This window comes from Eptesicus fuscus, chromosome 6, assembly GCF_027574615.1.
Source record: "Eptesicus fuscus isolate TK198812 chromosome 6, DD_ASM_mEF_20220401, whole genome shotgun sequence".
Classification (NCBI taxonomy): domain Eukaryota; kingdom Metazoa; phylum Chordata; class Mammalia; order Chiroptera; family Vespertilionidae; genus Eptesicus; species Eptesicus fuscus.
In genome coordinates this window covers 87,683,597-87,700,859 of record NC_072478.1, presented here as the reverse complement: position 1 = coordinate 87,700,859, position 17,263 = coordinate 87,683,597, and the positions used below count along the sequence as shown (strand labels likewise).

The following is a 17,263-nucleotide window of genomic DNA, read 5'->3' as shown; positions in this document are numbered from 1 at the left end:
ATCCTGGGCAAGCACACAGCCCTTCACAGGCTCCATGTCTCTATTTGTAATGGAGATAATAAAATAAAACAGTCCTCCAAGGGTCACTGTAAAGTTTAAATGGGAACAAAGCATGTAAACCAATTAGTACAGGGCCTGGCACAAAGGTGGGCTCAGTACAGGGTGGCAAGTATTAGTGCCAGAGACTTAAACCATAGACTCGGGTTCATAAAATGCTCGAGTTAGAAGAGAGCAGAGGGAACACTAAACCCAACTTTCCTCCCCTATTTTGAGATAACATAACTGAGGCCAGAGAGATGGAGAGGGACTTGTCTAAGCTTACAGAGGGTGAGCAGCTTCTTTCTGCATCCACATAGCTATGGGTGAGAAGGAGAGACAAACAAAGGTATTTTCTGCTTCAAAATGATTTCTTGTCTAGGGGGTGAGGTTTCTCGAAACATTCAAAGAGCCTTCTGAATCTAAAGGTCTGCCCAGAAACAAGTGATGAGAGCACTGGACAGCCAATAAAAGCACGCTGGCCTTTCTACCTGCCTTGGAAGCTCCCCCTCCCTATCCTGCTCCATCAAAGGCAGCTTTGCCCAAGTCAGGGTATTTCCAGCTTTGTGGCTTTCACTTCCACTTCTACCAGGTGGCCTCCTGTGGACGAATCAGATTTCTCCTCAGCCCCGACTTTAAGAGGTGAGCCAGGGGTTCAGGGTCTCACACACACAGGCAGCGGAGGCAGCAGCAGCAGCAGCGGCAGCAGCAGCAGCGGCAGCAAGAGACTTGATAGACCAGAGGCACAACCATGGAAGACCAGCGCGACCTCATCTCCAACCATGAGCAGCTGCCCATGCTGGGCCAGCGTCCTGCAGCCCAGGAGAGGTATGTGTGAGCAGTAGGAGAGAGCACACGAGTCCTGGGCCGCACTGGGAAGGAGCACCAGACCGGAGTCCTGGGAGGCAGACTTAGGCTCTAACTCGAACAATATAGGGTGGTTTTGAGCAAGTCTCTGGCCTGCCCTGGACTTCGGTTCTCCCTCCTGTAAAATCAGGGAGCTCCTGCAGTGCAGAGCTTTTAACTTTACGTCATGTATGTCTCTTCTGAAAATCAGAAAAGAGCTCTGGACTTTCTCCCCAGTTTCACACATTATCAGGGGCTTGATGGAACGCCCTGAAGCTGGGCCATGAACCCTAGGTTAGAAATCTTGGACCAGATTTTAAAAGTGTTATAGATCCTAGATGGAGGGACAAAGTTTCTAAAAGATTGGTAGAGCAGCTCATCATAGAGGAGTTCCCTCCTACTAACCACGGATGGGCATACGTGTTTGTATCAAGAGTAGAGTAGACGGAGACATCGGCCATCACAGGAGGGATGGAGATGTTAGAAGAAGGTCAGAAAAGGGCAAGGGGAGTTCTGGCTAAATTTCTAGAAGGTGCTGAGGGTTGATGTGGATTGTGTTCTGCCGGTGCCCCTCTCCTTTGCATCAAGGGGACCCCCACACCCCTCTGCCAGCCTCAAGATGGTCTCACCCATGTGTTTCCCTCAACAAAGGGGGGTGGCTAGAGTGCAGTTACCGAATGTCCCCTGCTCTCCCCAATCTCCAAAAATTAATTTGTGAATTATTGGGACTTACAGCTAGATGTGATGTCAGCTGTTGCCAGGCAGAAAGGGGTTTGAGAGAGACACTCAGAGAAGTCACGAGGATCCGCATTCTGGGGCACAGGTAACCAGATACAGACCATTAGAGCAGTGGTCTGTGAAAAATCCTGGGGAACCCTATGGCTAGGAGGGCCAGCCAGCTCTCCCGTGATGGCTGGATTCTGGTCCAGGTTCTGTACTGTCACATGCGACTTGGATAAATCACTGCTTCTTTCTGGGTCTCAGTAATAATAATGACAATAGCCATGATAATAGTTCCCATTCACTGTGTACTTGTTACCAGTGCTCAGCCACTGCTAGTAATTATGGACACATAACTAAATGCTAAACTCAATCCTAATTCTCACAGTAACCCCGAGTCATACACTTTTATTCTCATTTTTACATGAGAAAATTAAAGCTCATTTTGGTAAGCGACTTACCTAAGTTATCTTAGCTAGTGAATATTGGAGTCAGAATTTGAACCCAGGACTCGTCTGGTTTCAAAGTTTGAGCTGACTACCATCTGCCCCCCCCCCCCCCCCCTTCTATAAGTACAATTTGCAGAGCAGGGAGGTGGGACCTGTCTGGCTCAGGCCACCCAGTGAGTTGCAGACCTAGTGTGGGCTCCAGGGTGCCCCTCCTCCCCCTTCTCAAATCCTTCTGTTTTTCCTTTTAGTTCAGTTACTGCTTCTAAAACTGGCTCAGCCCTGTGGGCTCAGGTCCAGACTTGAGCCAGTTTCAGACCCTTTGGTGAACACTTCTGCCTGGCAACATCTGCATCATCATTCCTGCTAGTTCTGGTTGGCTCCCGACTTTGACCAATTACTTTTGTTATTGAAGGAGGCAGTGGAGAGGAGGAAATGAAGAGGGGTGATGAGTTGGCCCTGGTCCAGAACCCAGGGGACAGGCATTCAAGATGTATAAAGAGGAAGGAAGCCAGATGTTAAAGTTAACTATTAACTCCCTTGAGAACAGCAGCCAGTGTTAACCAGTGGAGTGCTATGTGCTAGCAATGGAGGCGAGAGCTTTATCCTCAGGATCTTATTTAATATATCACCCTTTGAGTAGATGTTCGTACCTCAACTTACTTAAGATTTGTGGTCTCATCCTCAATATATGTAACTCTCTAGATTCTTAGGCCTTATAGGAAACAGGTTCAGAGAAGGGAAGGGGCTTTTCCTGAGTTCACATGGTCAGAGGCAGAGCTGGGACTGGACTGGGGGTGGGGTTGCGGGAGTGGGCAGGTAGATAATGAGCTGGAGACCGTGATCCCAGGCAAGCCTCAGGCTTGGGTGGCCTTTCCACCATCTTTAGAGGCTCGGAAAGGCCAAGAATGGGATTTGTTTCCCTCCTGTCTGGTCTCCTCCTTTCCCCACACAGGGTTTTTACTTTCTCCTTCTAAAATAACGATCCCTTGGGCTTGGCGTTGGCCCAGAAAGTGCAGAGGGCTGGCAAGCAGGAAGCCAGTGAGAATGAGCTGTGTCTGTGATGCTATGAGTTACTAGGCAAAAGGCTGTCCTGGAGCCTCCCAAACTTCCTTGCTGGTTGCTGGAGTAAATAGGGAACAGTCTCCTCCTGCAGAGTCCAATGGGGTCCTAGCAGTGCCACCCCTGGGGTGAGGTTGGAAAAATAGGCCAGGAGCTCTCATGGTCCTGGGGCAGGATCCTTACACCCTCCACCCCCCATACTGTAACTTAGGCATGTGCCCCCAAACTGCATCCAAGGCAATGGCTGCTAGGGCTCCCTGAGGTCTGAGGTCTGGCCACCTCCCTGTGTGGCTAGCCAGTCCCGAGAACATGAGAAATTCCTCCAGGTCACCCAGCTTAGGCACCATACTCCTGCAGAAATCCCTTCTGAGTGGACATTACCATTTGAAATACTTCTATGCCCTCACTCGGCTCTCCAAAAACTACCAAAGCCTAGAAATGCTGAAGTGAGAGGTACCCATGTGTCAGCCCAGAGAATAGCAGAGACTTGCTCAAAGACACAGAGTCGGGACCAGTGGGGGTGGTACTGGCCCAGCTCCAGCCCGACACTGTCCAGTGCCCCCAACCTACTCTTAAAATGGCAAGGCCTCACTTCCCTTTTTCAGGTGGGCCTGCAAGCTCTGCTCTCCGCGTCCCACTTCCTTCCCTTTTCTGATTTTAATGCAGGGGCTGGGTGGGTAGGATGGTAACTCCTCCCCCCTCGAGGGCAGGCCTGATCCTCAGGAGACCCCCTGGCAGAGGGAACCTAGGGGACTGAGGCTGAGAGAGGACAAGGCACTTGTCCCTGGCCCTTCCCCACTCAGCCGAGACCCAGGGGCAGCTCCAGGATTTCAACTTGGAGGGCCAGCAATGGTTGGAAGTAGGGGCTGGGGAATGTCTTTAAGCTGCATGTCCATAGGCACTTGTTCTTGTGTATGTGTGTATGTGTGTTAGGGGTAGCTGGAGGTGGGTGGGCTGATGGAAATGGGGGGACACATTCCCCCATTCCCAGCCAGTCCTCAGGGCAGCCACCTCCATGGACTCTCCTGTGACGTATCCTCCCTCCCCCCAACAGCAAGTGCAGCCGCGGAGCCCTGTACACAGGCTTTTCTGTCCTGGTGGCTCTGCTCCTGGCCGGTCAGGCCACCACTGCCTACTTCCTGTACCAGCAGCAGGGCCGGCTGGACAAGCTGACGGTCACCTCGCAGAACCTGCAGCTGGAGAACCTGCGCATGAAGCTTCCCAAGTGTGCGTGCCCCACCTCCATCCTGACACCCCACCCCCACCATTCCTCACCTCAGAGCCCCCATTCCCGCACTTGGCTGGGCCCACTGTCCTCTCTGAAGTCGAGCCCCTCCTCATCTGGGTCTGAGATCTTGGGCCCCGGATCGGAGTACCCTCTTCCCTGGGCACTGGGGCCACACTCATGCTGTCCCTCCTGACCCCACAGCTGCCAAGCCTGTGGGCAAGATGCGGGTGGCCACCCCCATGCTGATGCAGGCGCTGCCCATGGAGGACGCGTTCCAGGGGGTAAGGACAACCGCAGGGCAGTGCGAGGGGACAATGTTATCCAGCCTGGACGGAGGGCAGGGGCCAAGGGGTGGGAGAAGAGCTGACCCAGGAAAAGCCCAGCTGAGGGAGGACAGGGCCACCTCCGGAAGAGGAGGAGTCCCAGGGCTGGGGGCCGTTCCTGACGTGAGGGCCTGCTCTCTAGTTTACAAGGTGCTGTTCATGCTCCATTGCATCTCACGGTCCCTTCCTATTCTCAAAGCCCTTATGTATGGATAACGTTGCTCTTCACAAAATGACCTGCTGTCCACAAAGCCCTGGGTGGGAAAGTGTATGCAGATTTGACCAACAAGGACATTGAGGCAGGCAGGAAAAGTGACTTGCACAAGCTCTCGCATCTGGAGGTGGCAGAGATGGCCTGTGGAGCATCTGGGACTCTAGACTTTTACGCAGGCCCCAGCTGCTGCCTCCGTGCCAGGGCCTGTCCTCTGGGGGCCAGTGCTGACACCCCCCACTCCTCCTCCCACAGCCCATGCGGAACGCCACCAAGTACGGCAACACCACAATGGACCACGTGATGCACCTGCTCCTGGTGAGTGGGACCCGGTTGGGCAGCCCTGCCTGCCCACACAAGCCCCTGGCAAGGCCACACTGCAAGACCCGCACCTTGCCTGGCTCATAGTAGACATTCCATATGGGCTCACCAAGTTAGTGAAGGAATGCAAGAGTGGCCCTTAAACTTTGTATGTATTCCAGTCCCGCCACTACCCCACCTTTTTTGAGTGAGATGGAGAAACCGAGGCACCCACTTTTTCCTTCTCAAGTTTTTGCTGCAGCATGTCTACTCTGTGCCAAGCACTGTGCAAGGCTCTGGGCCCATAAGGGGAGCAATCAGACCCAGGTCCCAGTCCCATGGGGACCCCAGGTTAGCATGGGAAACAGGCAAGTGACCAGGTGATGAGGGACATGCAGGGGGCTTTGTGAGGAAAGGTACAGAGGACCCAACCTAGCCGAGGGTGGGGTCCACAAAGTCTTCCTGGAGGAGGTAGACCTGAAAAGTGAGTAGGCATCTGCAGGAGTAGAAGGGTTACTGGTGTAAATGGTTCTGGAACCAGGGTCTCCCACCTTCCAGCCTTGGGGTCTTGTACCTGTGCAGCTAGACTGCCTTTACTGTCTCCCCTCCCCCAGCTCCATCATGGCTGCGGTCCAGAGTCCAAGCTTGCTGCAGCTTGGGTCCACCCCTCAGAATGGAAGACCAGGGGAACATGGGTTGCACATTTAACCTTACTTCCTGCCTGCTACCTTGCAGAAGGCTGACCCCCTGAAGGTATACCCACAGATGAAAGGGAGTTTCCCAGAGAACCTGAAGCACCTTAAGAACACCATGGAGGGCCTGGACTGGAAGGTCAGCACGCTTCCCTGCACTGGCGCCCTCTCCTAGGGCAGGGCTGGGAAGAGGTGAGGTGAAGGGGGGCTGGGGAGGCCATTCTCAGGAAACTGAAGGAGGCTTATCAGAACTTAGAAAGCCACAAACACGGAAAAGCACTTGGAGTTGAGTAACCAACTTGACCAAGCCCCCTGGCTCTCTAAGGGGGAACCAGGATGCAGCTGGACCATGGGGTGCAGGGGCCCTGCCTGGCCCTCCATGTCTCTGCCCTCAGGGGCAAAGCCAGGCAGGGTTGGAGGGCTACTGATCCTGACCCTCTGCCTCTGTCCCCTTTAGATCTTTGAGAGCTGGATGCATCAGTGGCTCTTGTTTGAAATGAGCAAGAACTCGCTGGAGGAGAAGCTCACTGAAGGTTCACCAAAAGGTACAGGGAGTTGGGAGCCTTGGGGTGCTAGGGTTCCTGAGACCTCTCTCGGGACTCTCCCAGAGCTACAGAAGTTAGAGCCTAGAGCATTCCCTGATGCGACTGGACTCTCCCAGCCTCTCAACTGTCACTCCTGTCTCTCCTGCCTGTTCCTCTGGGCTTGGCTGCCCCCCTGCCCCCGACAGCCCCCATCCTGATCTGAGGGCCCACAGAGTACAGAGATCTTGCTTGTGGAGGATGGCTCTGGGCAAGTGGGCCTGGAGCAGAAACCACCTGAAACATCCCAGGAGTCATTGCAACGACCTTCCCACCCCTCAGAGGTCACACAGACAGCGGATGCCAGACAAGAGAACCTTTTTTTCCACTCTATGGACAATGCACACCAAGATTTTCAGCTCTAAAGCCTTGAAGAATGTCATGTTTAATCCTGGTCATAATCTTGTCATGCAGCATTGGGCATTTCTACCCTCTGGGCTTCAGTTTAGGAAGTAGAAAATCAGGGGTCCACCCCTGTAGGCCTCAGATTTTTTCATCACATTCATAGAAGGCACTAGATGCTATCTCAACCAACTCCCAGCTTATGTTTGAATCCTTTCTACAACATCCACAAACAAACCCCCATCTCTACTTGGATACCCCCAGTAACAGAAGCTCAGACTTACCAAGGTGTCCATTGCTTTTCCTTAGAAATCAGAATCATGGGTGAAATTCCAAGCTTTAATAGGCATGGAGTGTTGGAAGAAATCATCAAATTTTAAAATGAATGACCCACACAGCAATTCACTTCCTCTTTGATTCTAGACCTTGTTGGTCCAGTCCTCAGTTTTCCCATCTGTGCAATGGGTAGAGCGAGTACAGCCACTTGGGCAGAAGGCATTAGGCCCACAGCAGTGGTATGTGGATCTCTGTTCTACTGAGACCTTGGCTCAGAGTCTGCTCACTCACTGTCTTCACCATGCCTGTCGCTTCAGTGCTGACCAAATGCCTGGAAGAGGCCAGCCGCATCCCCGCCATCCACCCGGGCCGTTTCAAGCCCCAGTGCGACGAGAACGGCAACTATATGCCGCTCCAGTGCTTTGGGAGCATCGGCTACTGCTGGTGCGTCTTCCCCAACGGCACCGAGGTCCCCCACACCAGAAGCCGTGGGCGCCATAACTGCAGTGGTAAGCAGTGGCCACTGTGCCAAGGAGTATCAAAGGAGCAGGAAGGACTAGGAAGGCTGAGGGCCAAGAAGCCCCTCCCGGCACACATGTGGCCAGGACACTCAAGGTGTAAGCTCCCGGGGGGCAGCCACTCAGCCACGCATCCACCGTTTGTCCATCTACATCCCTGTGCACTCATCTGTTCGTCCATCTATCATTTCTCTCCTTACATACACACTCATCTACTTACTCATTCATCTGATCCTTTCACTGTGACTCTTACCCACCCACTCACTATCCACTGTGCATCCAGAAGTCCTACAGACCCACCCATTTCATCTCATCACCCCCTTTCTGGCCTTTCTCTCAATTCCCCAACTACATTTCACTGCCGCCATCCAGCACGCATCCTTCCAAGCAGCACCTGCTCTCCAGGATCGGCCTGTGCCCAGGTTGGGAAGAAATAACCCAGACCCCTCACCAGTGGGTACAGTAGCTGGACTTCATGTAACTAATGGCCTTGCTGCTCCTTTGCAGAACCACTGGACATGGAGGATCCGTCATCTGGGCTGGGCGTGACCAAGCAGGATCTGGTCCAAGGTAAGGGCCCCTCCAGAGGGGACCCAGTCCCCAGTTAGGCCAACTCCCTCATGGGTGGATGCCCAGCACAGCATGATCCTGGCCCATTCTCCAGAACCCTCCCTGAGATGTCTACTTTAGAGATGAGGAACAGTGCTGGGGGTGTCTATATCATAGTCAGTACTTGTACCTGAGCAGGGGGCACTGGAGAGTGGAGAGTCCTTAATTGCTCTGAGGCCCCAGGATGCTGGGAAGGGGCAGGGACAATGGTGACTCCAAGCTAACCTGCTGCTTATCTCTCTAGCCATCATGTGAGAACAGCAATCGAAGACACCAGCACCCAGTCAGCCTTGCATGGCCACAGCTTCCTTGCTCTCTTCTGTCCCCCAAACCTAGCCACATACTCCTCCCCTTACATGCCCTGCTCCCGCCGTCTCCCACCCTGCACCTCATTATGTGAGACTCTGGCACCTGGTTCTCCATCATCCTTGGACACAGCAGTGTTAATCACATCAGACAGCACAGATTAACAATACAGGAGGGCCCTGCTGCCCAAGCCCGCATCCATCAGCAGACACACAAGGCCCCAGGAGCTGGACCATGAGCTAGGCTGACCCCCATTTCTGACACCACAGCAGCCCCCAACATGGAGCTCCAAGACCTAGACCCATGGATAAGGAGAGAAGGTGCAGGAGAGGGGACGACACTTCTCCCTCTGGCTTTAGCCTTGGCTTTCCAGCCTATGTAACTGAGGCATAAGCCACCCTTTCCCTCTCCCCTGAACCAGCCTCTCCACCACAGCCCCTCCTCACTGCCAACGCTCAGTTCCCTCTGCGCAGCAAGCTTGCCATCAGCCCTTAGCAACATGGTTCCTAATAAAAGGTAGTAAGTAGAACACTTTCGGTTCCTGGCTGTTCTGTTGGGATCTGGTTCATTGGCTGAAGATCTTGAATCCAATGGTCTGGGTGGGAGGAAGCAACCTGGGGAGCCCAAACACAGATGCCTGTGGGGCCAGGCAGGACACAGACACACTTGGTTTCCATGTTTAACCAGAGGCATCCTCTGCTTCAACAGGAAGTAGGGTCTCGCCTACTCCTCTTGGTCCAGCTTCCATCTCCTCACACCCCCTTATCATTGCTATACTAAGAAATCAAATGCAACAACACAAGGACCCCAGCAGCCGCAGAAGCCCGTTGCCAAATTTCTTGACTTTCGAGAGGAGGCCAAAATCAAAATGTTCTGGGTAAAGTCTCCATTTCAACGAAGCCCTCCAGGACTTCTAGACCAACACACTTACGGGGAGTGAGAAGCTTTGAGGGCCTGTCCAAGGGCGCCCCAGATAAGGGTATAGCTGGATGCTAACCTCAGTCTCCAAGACCTCCCCAGCTCAGTGCTGACTATTTCTGCCCGGCCCCTCGCTGTCCTTCGCAGGAGGCTAAAAACCTTGGAGGAAAATCTCCTGACCAGGTGCTCACTGCCCTGGGCCCGGGAATGGGCCTTTGCACTGCTAGCCATCAAGTCCTGGAGACGTCACCCTGACATGTCTTTCGAGTTCACCTCCTTGCCTTCCTTTTTTCAGAACCTTTGTTACCTGGATACAAGGGCAACTCAGTCCTAACGGGTTTTCTGTTCCTACTGTGCCCGCCACAGCCATTCTCCACCAGGTACCTCAACAGGGCCTGCCCACAATTCCAGTCCTAACTGAACTTCCAAAGGTGGCTTAGAAAGCCCCCTTCCATTTCTTGCCTTCTGGGTATTTGTCTGGCCTCCCCAGCACCTGGCAACCAACCATGGCCATGCTTGCGCTCCCTCTTAGCTATGCCACCTCCTCCAGGAAGCCTTCCCTACCAGTTTAGTACCAGGTACTTCACTGAGGCAAACCGTCCCACTCAGCACAGCACCCCAGAACCTCGACACGTAGTCAACAAATCCTGAGCCATGGTTTGTTCCCCTCCAAGTGTCAGCCAGACTCCCAAGAATAAATCAATTGCAAAATGTTTGCCCCAGGTGCACTGAAATTGCACCTTTCCTTCAAGTCTTTTATTTTCTGAGTTCTTACAAAAACACAAAACAGGAAAAAACTGAGGGCCGTGGAAGGAGCGGCAGGCTGGGCCTCACTGGGTCTGCAGGGGAAAGGGCTGGAAGGTCCTGAGGCCTCTGGGCATGTTGGGTCTGAGGAGGGAGGGGCATGTCACTTAAAAATATATATATACACATATATATATATATATACTGTACACATCTATACGAAGTGTCCTGTGTCAGGGTGGAAGTCAGGTGCGGGGTCAGCGAGTGGAGGTCTCGGAACTGGGCACACTCCCTCCTCTTCCTCGGACCAACCTCTGCAGGGCTTGTGGGCTGAGCCAGCACCGACACTGCGGCTGGCCGTCTTCTGGGGAGGAAGGGGAAATTAAAAATTCATTCCAACCCATGGGGAAGGAAACACACGAGACAGAAGATTTCCTGACTTTTTTCCTGCATCAAGGAGAATCAAATCAAATCAAAACCTGGCATCTAGATGCAGGGGACAGGCATCAACTAACTACGGTGGACACTAGCACTGGCCACGCCCCGGGAAGTCGGCTGAGTGCTTGAGGGCCTAACTTCCCTTACGCCTGCCACCAGCCCAGGCAGGCACTTACAGCAGGTGTGGGCCTGCTGGGCCTGCTCAGTGCGGGGCACGCTACCCCTTCCCCACCGCCCGGGAAGCACAGGCCCATCAAATGGCTCCTCTCGGGGAAACCACCTTCTTTCCCATGAGCAAATGCCCTCAAGTTACTGATTACAAGGAAAAGGAACTGGACTGCAGGGAGGGAGAGAGGAGCTCAAGCCTTACCCTCATCCACAAAGAGGCGCCATCCCCGTGCCCATCTCCTAGGCCATGTGCAGTGTCTGCACCCAGGGAGCACCGGGTGCCGGCCACTGACCGTGAGTGACAACCTTTCTCCACCCCTTTCCTGTGGGGCCCACCTCCCAGGTCCTGCCTGGCTCCTGGGGACCACGGCAATGCTGGAGCCCCACCCCCACCCCTCCAGCCCCCCGCCCCTCTCCAGGGGTCAGATGCTCAGCAAGGGTCCCTGGGCCAGGATGTGTACCTGATGTCTTGTGCTTCTCAGACAGTCTGCTGCTCTGTCTTCTTCTGTGAGAAGAGAAGGTGAGAGACTCCTGTACCTGACGGTCTCCTCACCCATGCTGCCCCCACCAGGAGGGCATGAGGGCTGCCTCCTGAGGATCAAAGGCTTCCCCCCCTACCCGTAGAACAGATGCTGGGTGCACAGGGATTCCCGAGAACAGGGACGGTGCCCCACACACTCTCAAGGAAGGAGCCCAGAACTGTGCGGCACAGATGTTCAGCTTCCCTGAACACAGCCAAGGCCTGGGGGCCAGTGAGGCATCTGTACAGGTGCCGAGTCCCCACACCCCCAGCCTTCAGGTGAGCAGCCTTGACCCCCATGAAGCAGACGTGTGAGTGTTTCTGTGGAGGGGTCCCTGCCAGCTGGGGCACCACATCTCGGGGAACGCTTCCTCTCCCACCTGGGACCTCTAACAGCCTCCTGTGCCTGGGCTTCCTTCCTTCTCCCGCCACAGGGACATCCTTCCACCTCAGACAGGGCAGAGGTCACTCCCACGACTTCTACACAGACCTGTCCCTCCTTAGGGGGGCGGGGCTCTACTCTAGAGTCACAACTCACCCCCACACACTCCCCGCCCATGGAAATGGGGCAGGACCCTGGTCTAGCTCCCACCCTGTCGCCTGCCATGCACAGGATGGGGCTCATCACATTCCCCCTGGGGATGAGGTTAGGTCCCTTCTCTGGCCTGAAACCCCCAGGAACTACTTTACCTTTTTCTTCTTTTTCTTCTGTATTTGTGAGTCAGGGTCTTTGGTTGAGGCCTTTTTGGCTTTCTTCTTCTTTTCCTTTTTTTCCTTGTCTTTTTTTTCTAAGGGAAGAAAGTAAACTTCCTAAATAACAGATGTTAAGTTTAAGTCTTGGGACCAATGTTGGGAGACATGCAGGGCAGGTCTCCAGGGATCCTAGGAGTCCCTCCTCCCGATGTTGGGTCCCCAGCTCTCCCCACACCCTGGGGAGCCATGAAAACAGGCCCTCAGGCCTGTGACCACCTGTCCTGGCCTCATAATTTCTGCCCCACCTATGGAACACCTGGAGTATTACTATTTTTCTTTAACTCACTTTGACACATTTATTTAAGACTAGCGGCCCAATGCATGAAATTCGTGCGAGAGTAGGCCTTCCTTCCCCCAGCTGCCGGCCCTGGCTTCCCTCTGGCGCCTGGGACCCAGGCTTTCCTCATAGCCCTGGCTTCGTCCGGAAGGACGACCAGTCTAATTAGCGTATCACACTTTTATTATTATAGACTAGAGGTCCAGTGCACGAAATTCATGCATGGGGGGCGGGGCGGGGAGGTGTCCCTCAGCCCAGCCTGCACCTCTCCAATCTGGGACATCCCTCTCACAATCCAGGGCTGCTGGCCCCTAACCGTTCACCTACCTGCCTGCCTGCCTGATCGTCTCTAACCGCCTCTGCCTGCCTGCCTGCCTGATTGCCCCTAACTGCTCTCCCCTGCTGGCCTGAAAACCCCTAACCGCCTCTGCCTCGGCCCCCACCACTGCCACCATGGCTTTGTCTGGAAGAACGTCTGGTCTATCCAGTCTAATTAGCATATCACCATTTTATTAATATAGATACTCTCCATGGAAAGTGGGAATGCAGTATCACCTATTACACAGGGTTAAATGAGGTCCCGCCGCATGCAGTCTGGCACAGAGCTCACAGGGGCAGCTGTACCACTGCGGGGAGCTGCGGTCTAGGAGCGCGGACTGAGAAGCCTGAAGCTGAAGGTGCACCGAGCACTGTGGGGAGCAGGCCCCATCTTGGAGCACTGGGTCTCTCTGCCAGTGGGCCCAGGTGCTCCGGGGTCATTCTGGCTTTGTCAATAGCTGCCCCCCATGACCCTGGACAAACCATCTTCACCCTCCCCCTTCTGTGCTGGCTGAGGGCCTGTCCCGCCCGTGTGGTGACAGACAGCCCTCAGCACAGGGCTGGGGAAGCGCGCTCCAGGCTGTGGATGGCCACTTACTCTTGTCAGATTTTTTCTTCTCCTTGTTCTTTGGGTTGGCTTGGCCTCCACCCTCAACCATCACCATCTCTGGCTCCCCTTCTGGCTTGTCCTTCTCTTTGCTGCCACCACTTGCTGTGTCTCTCTTAGATTTCCCCTGGGTAGTACTGGGGGCCTTTTCCGAGGAAACAGCACCCTCCCCGCCTCCCCCGGCCGCCAGCTTCTTCTTCTTCTTGCTCTTGGGGGCCTTGGCCGCTGCCTGCTCTCCCGACAGCTTCCGCTTGTGGCTCTTCTTGCTGCCCTCCTTGGCGGTGCCCGCAGCCTTCTTCCTCTCCTGCTCCAGCAGCTCCGCCAGGACCTTCACCACCGAGGCCTGGACCTGGGCCTCGCTCAGGGGCCAGGGCTCACTCAGGAGCCGCCGGGCGATGTCGCTGTGCAGGGCCAGCGTCGAGGCTTCGGTGCTCCCGGCACCCTTGCCGGGCTTCTGAGGTGTGGTGCTGGCCTCTCTTCTGCCTGTGGGGAGAGGACGTGTGACATGGACCTGCGGGACCGGGAAACAGACCTCTCACGGTACAAGAGCCAGAGGGGTCCGAGGTCATTCTGCCCACACTGGTAGATGGCTCACATCTTCCTCCCACCTTCAACCTTAGAGCTCTTTTCTGTCTCCTCACACTGAAATCTCAAGTTCAGGCTGGGAACTGACCAGAACTCCAGGATGTTAGTGAAAGGCCTGGGATCTATCAGCACAGTGAAGGTCAGACAAGGAGTCCAGAGCCCGGAGGCAGGAGACTGGGCTCTGGGTCTGTCTCCCACTGACTGGCTGTGTGGCCCTGCTCCTCCCAGTCTGTTTCCATGTTTGTAAAATGAGGGGTCGGGTGAACAGTGAGGTCCCCGTATTCTGAACTGTAGATTCACATAAATTTGACGGCTGTGCACCTGTTCATCTCACACCCCTCTGTTCACACAGTGGGCCACCCCTTTCCTGTCCAGGACCCGGGGCTCGGGGGTGATGGGTGTGCTATGCACACGTGGCAGTTGATCAGCAGGTTAACCGCCTGCCAGTGACTTCTAGAGCAGCCTTTGTTTAGAATTTTCCACGCCTCTGCTCTCCTTTGATAACTGTGCTGACACGTGTGAAAATGAAAACCTCCACAGCCCCTCTAAAATGTCGGCCTGTCGGCCCGTTCCCAGAGAGATCACTGAGGAAGGAAGTGAGCAACAGCTGCTCTGCTCCCCGGTCTGTGGGACATCAGCACTGCCCCTGCATCTCTCCCCCTCCCCACCCCCAACTTCCCAGGTGACTGGCAGGTCTGGACCCGGTTCCGGGCCTCATAGGCACAGCCTCCTACACGCTGGGCTCAGTGTTCAGTGGCTGGGCTGCTCCCTGTGGCGTGCAGTGGGCCCCAGGGTGGGGCCTGACGCGGCTCTGGGTCCAGAGCAGTGCACCAGGACAGACAGAGGCCCAATTCAGTCCTCTGGTGCTTAGCAAGGGCACCAGTTGGGTGGAGGGGAAACTGAGGAGGGCTCAGTTGGCCATGGCAGCCTCTTCCCCTGCAGCCCACTTCCCGGTTCTCTGTTTACAAACACCCAGAACACCGAGGCTGGGGACCCCTTGAGCTGTCCCAGGTGCGCCCATCTGAGATAACCTGTCCCTCAGCTCTGGCAGAGTCGGGGGTGGCACGTGACTACTTTCTATGTGTGCCACACCTTGACACCGACTGGATGCATCGACCCTGCCCCGTGTGGTTAGGACAGAGGCCCAGCAGGGCCAGGGGCCCATCTGAAGCTTTAGAGAGTCAGCCCACTGCCCGGGGTCTTCGCCATGTGCTAGAGACTTCCCCAAATGAGGCTCCTGCCTTTCATTTGGGCTCCCAGACTCCCTAACCCCACACCATGTTAGGAAGAAAAGTCAACTGGGTCGGCCACAGAGAGCCCAGTCCTATACCCCACAAGCCAAGGTGCACTTCCTCTACGACAGGCGGCCTGCCAGGTGCACCAGCAGCCACAGGGTTGATGACCCGACGTCCAGGCCGCCCTGGACCAGAGGAGCCAGGCCCCTGGGCATGGCCCCTACCCTTCGATGAGCACCAGGCCTGCAGAGACAGGACCACGCTGGTGAGACTGTTTCTGAGGGAGGGAAAGAAGGAGGTCACTGCCTGCCCCTCCCTGTCCTGCTGTGTCCCTCCTGCTGCCCTGGACTCACCTGTTTTAGGGGACATGGTGCCTAGTGCTTGTTGGGGCTCCACTTTCTGCTTGCCATCCGGGGCATCTTTGGTGGCCGAAGCAGAGGAAACCAAGGGGTTGGGGTCTGGCTTGCGAGTGGCCTTTGCAGCCTGGGAATTGGCTGGAGTCAGCCCAGGGGGCACATGACCTGAGAGGAGAGACTGAAGAAGCCCAGTGTGAAAGGGGCTGGGACCCCATCCCAGTCCCGGGAGTATGGCCTGCTGGGAAAGAAGCAGCCCAGGGACCCCATCCCAGCCCCGGGAGCATGGCCTGCTGGGAAGGAACCAGCCCAGGGACCCCATCCCAGCCCTGGAACATGGCCTGCTGGGAAGGAAGCAGCCCAGGGAACCCCAAGATTGGGTCAGCCCTACTGGGCTGGTGGTGGAGACGTCAGTCCTTCGTGTGTACTTCCTGTGCTATTTTAATTAATACGTATCTTAAGCAGGCACATTTAAAAAGGAAACTTATTACTGATGCAAATGGAAAATCACTAGCGTCTGCCATGTGCAGATGATAAGCTTAAAATAATCCCATCGGTTAAAGAACGTTTTTATCTGGGAATCACCTAACATCAAGGTGAGCCCTTTCTGTACACTCCAAGTCAGCTCCTCAGCCTTCATGTTGACATGGGCTTTGGGGGAAACATCCTGGCTCCACGGCAGGGCCCTGCCAGGGTCCCTGGGAAGAGGAGGGCCCAGCCCTCTGACCTGGGGCTCCTGGCCTAGGACCCCGATGTTGCCAGCCCCCCTGCTGTTACCTGGGAAGGCTCTACCACCTCATCCTCGCTGGACTCTGCTGGGGTTTCCTCCACCAAGGTCTCATTGCCAGCGGGCGCTGGGCCTATAGAGAAGTACAGGTATCCTGTTGGGAGCCTCAGGTACGCCCCCTGCCAGCTGGGCAGGGCAGAGCCTTTCAGGGGGGCACCTGGGATGGCCGGGTCCGCCTCACCCTCCCATCCGTGCTCACGGCATCCCAGGCGAGACACCTGAATGCTAAGCATTTCCAGTCCAGTCGCTGGCCTTGGGATTGTGGTAGGGTCAGTTATGGGAGCCTGATTCCAAAAAGTCGGAAGTGGTCAAACAGCAGCATCAGAGGGTCTTTGTGACAGAGTTTGGACCAACTTCCTCAAGGGGCTGTACAGAAGGGGAAACTGAGGCCCAGCATGGGACGACTAGGCCAAGGTGGCAGAACCAGTGGAGATACAGAGCCACGGCCTGAGCCTCGAGCGCCACCAAGCTACCGCTCCCCTCCTCCAGGCCCACCCAGCCTTTCCCTCCCCAGTCCTCACCCAGCCTGGGGGCCAGCGGGGCCGCCTGGGGCCTCTTCGCATCCTCCTCGCTCCCTGAAGAGCTGCTGCTGCTGTCGCTATCATCTGAGGTGCCAGAGGCCTTGGCTTTGGGGCGTCCCAAGGGAGGGACTGTGGCCCGCTGGACTGCAGGAGCCTTGGGCTTTCTGACCTGGTTGGTCACTCCTGCTTTCACGGGGGTGCTCTGGGGACTCGCCCCAGGGAGTGAGCCTAGGGCACCGTCAATCTAATTTGGTGAAAGGAGAAAGTAGGAGGAAAGTTAGGGGAAATGAAACCTGATCTTACCGAGCACCTCAGCTAAGGGCCAGGCACCGTGCTGGTTGCTTCGTACAGGCCTCATTCAATCCTCCCACAGCTCTCCGTTGGGCAGCCCTGGCCCGGGAGGCAAGCGAGTGTGTGCTCAGGTCACAGGGCAGGTGGGTGATGATGCTGGGACTCGAGTCCCTGCCTGGGCCTCCCTTCTACCCTCTGTGGTCTTTGATTACTGTCTGTTCCAGGGTAGGGCCCGGACCCCTGGGGGTTCCC

General features: G+C 55.5%; 2 protein-coding genes across 2 annotated transcripts in view; one reads left to right on the top strand and one right to left on the bottom strand.

Annotated features, from left to right (window-relative positions):
• Positions 1 to 601: 601 nt before the first annotated feature.
• On the top strand, positions 602 to 9,027 carry CD74 (CD74 molecule). The gene is made up of 9 exons (XM_028161570.2): positions 602 to 864; positions 4,165 to 4,337; positions 4,540 to 4,619; positions 5,128 to 5,190; positions 5,908 to 6,003; positions 6,322 to 6,409; positions 7,381 to 7,572; positions 8,089 to 8,151; positions 8,435 to 9,027. The coding sequence occupies exons 1-9, from the start codon at positions 788 to 790 to the stop codon at positions 8,443 to 8,445; spliced, it is 843 nt and encodes a 280-aa protein (XP_028017371.2). The 5' UTR covers positions 602 to 787; the 3' UTR covers positions 8,446 to 9,027.
• A 1,098-nt stretch (positions 9,028 to 10,125) lies between these two features.
• TCOF1 (treacle ribosome biogenesis factor 1) overlaps positions 10,126 to 17,263 on the bottom strand; it is a 31,641-nt gene continuing 24,503 nt past the window's right edge. The window contains exons 20-26 of the mRNA XM_054718039.1: positions 16,721 to 16,964; positions 16,190 to 16,272; positions 15,413 to 15,593; positions 13,231 to 13,722; positions 11,975 to 12,072; positions 11,226 to 11,269; positions 10,126 to 10,522 (exon numbers count right to left, since the gene is read on the bottom strand). Coding sequence (XP_054574014.1) covers positions 11,243 to 11,269; positions 11,975 to 12,072; positions 13,231 to 13,722; positions 15,413 to 15,593; positions 16,190 to 16,272; positions 16,721 to 16,964 — 1,125 coding nt within the window. The 3' untranslated portion in view covers positions 10,126 to 10,522; positions 11,226 to 11,242. The remainder of the gene's footprint in view (positions 10,523 to 11,225; positions 11,270 to 11,974; positions 12,073 to 13,230; positions 13,723 to 15,412; positions 15,594 to 16,189; positions 16,273 to 16,720; positions 16,965 to 17,263) is intronic.

Bases quoted from the DNA above. Each gene is read 5' to 3' on its own strand.
- CD74 (XM_028161570.2), top strand. From the start codon at position 788: ATGGAAGACCAGCGCGACCTCATCTCCAACCATGAGCAGCTGCCCATG. The intron at 865-4,164 runs GTATGTGTGAGC...TCCCCCCAACAG, and splicing joins CGTCCTGCAGCCCAGGAGAG to CAAGTGCAGCCGCGGAGCCC. The intron at 6,410-7,380 runs GTACAGGGAGTT...CTGTCGCTTCAG, and splicing joins CACTGAAGGTTCACCAAAAG to TGCTGACCAAATGCCTGGAA.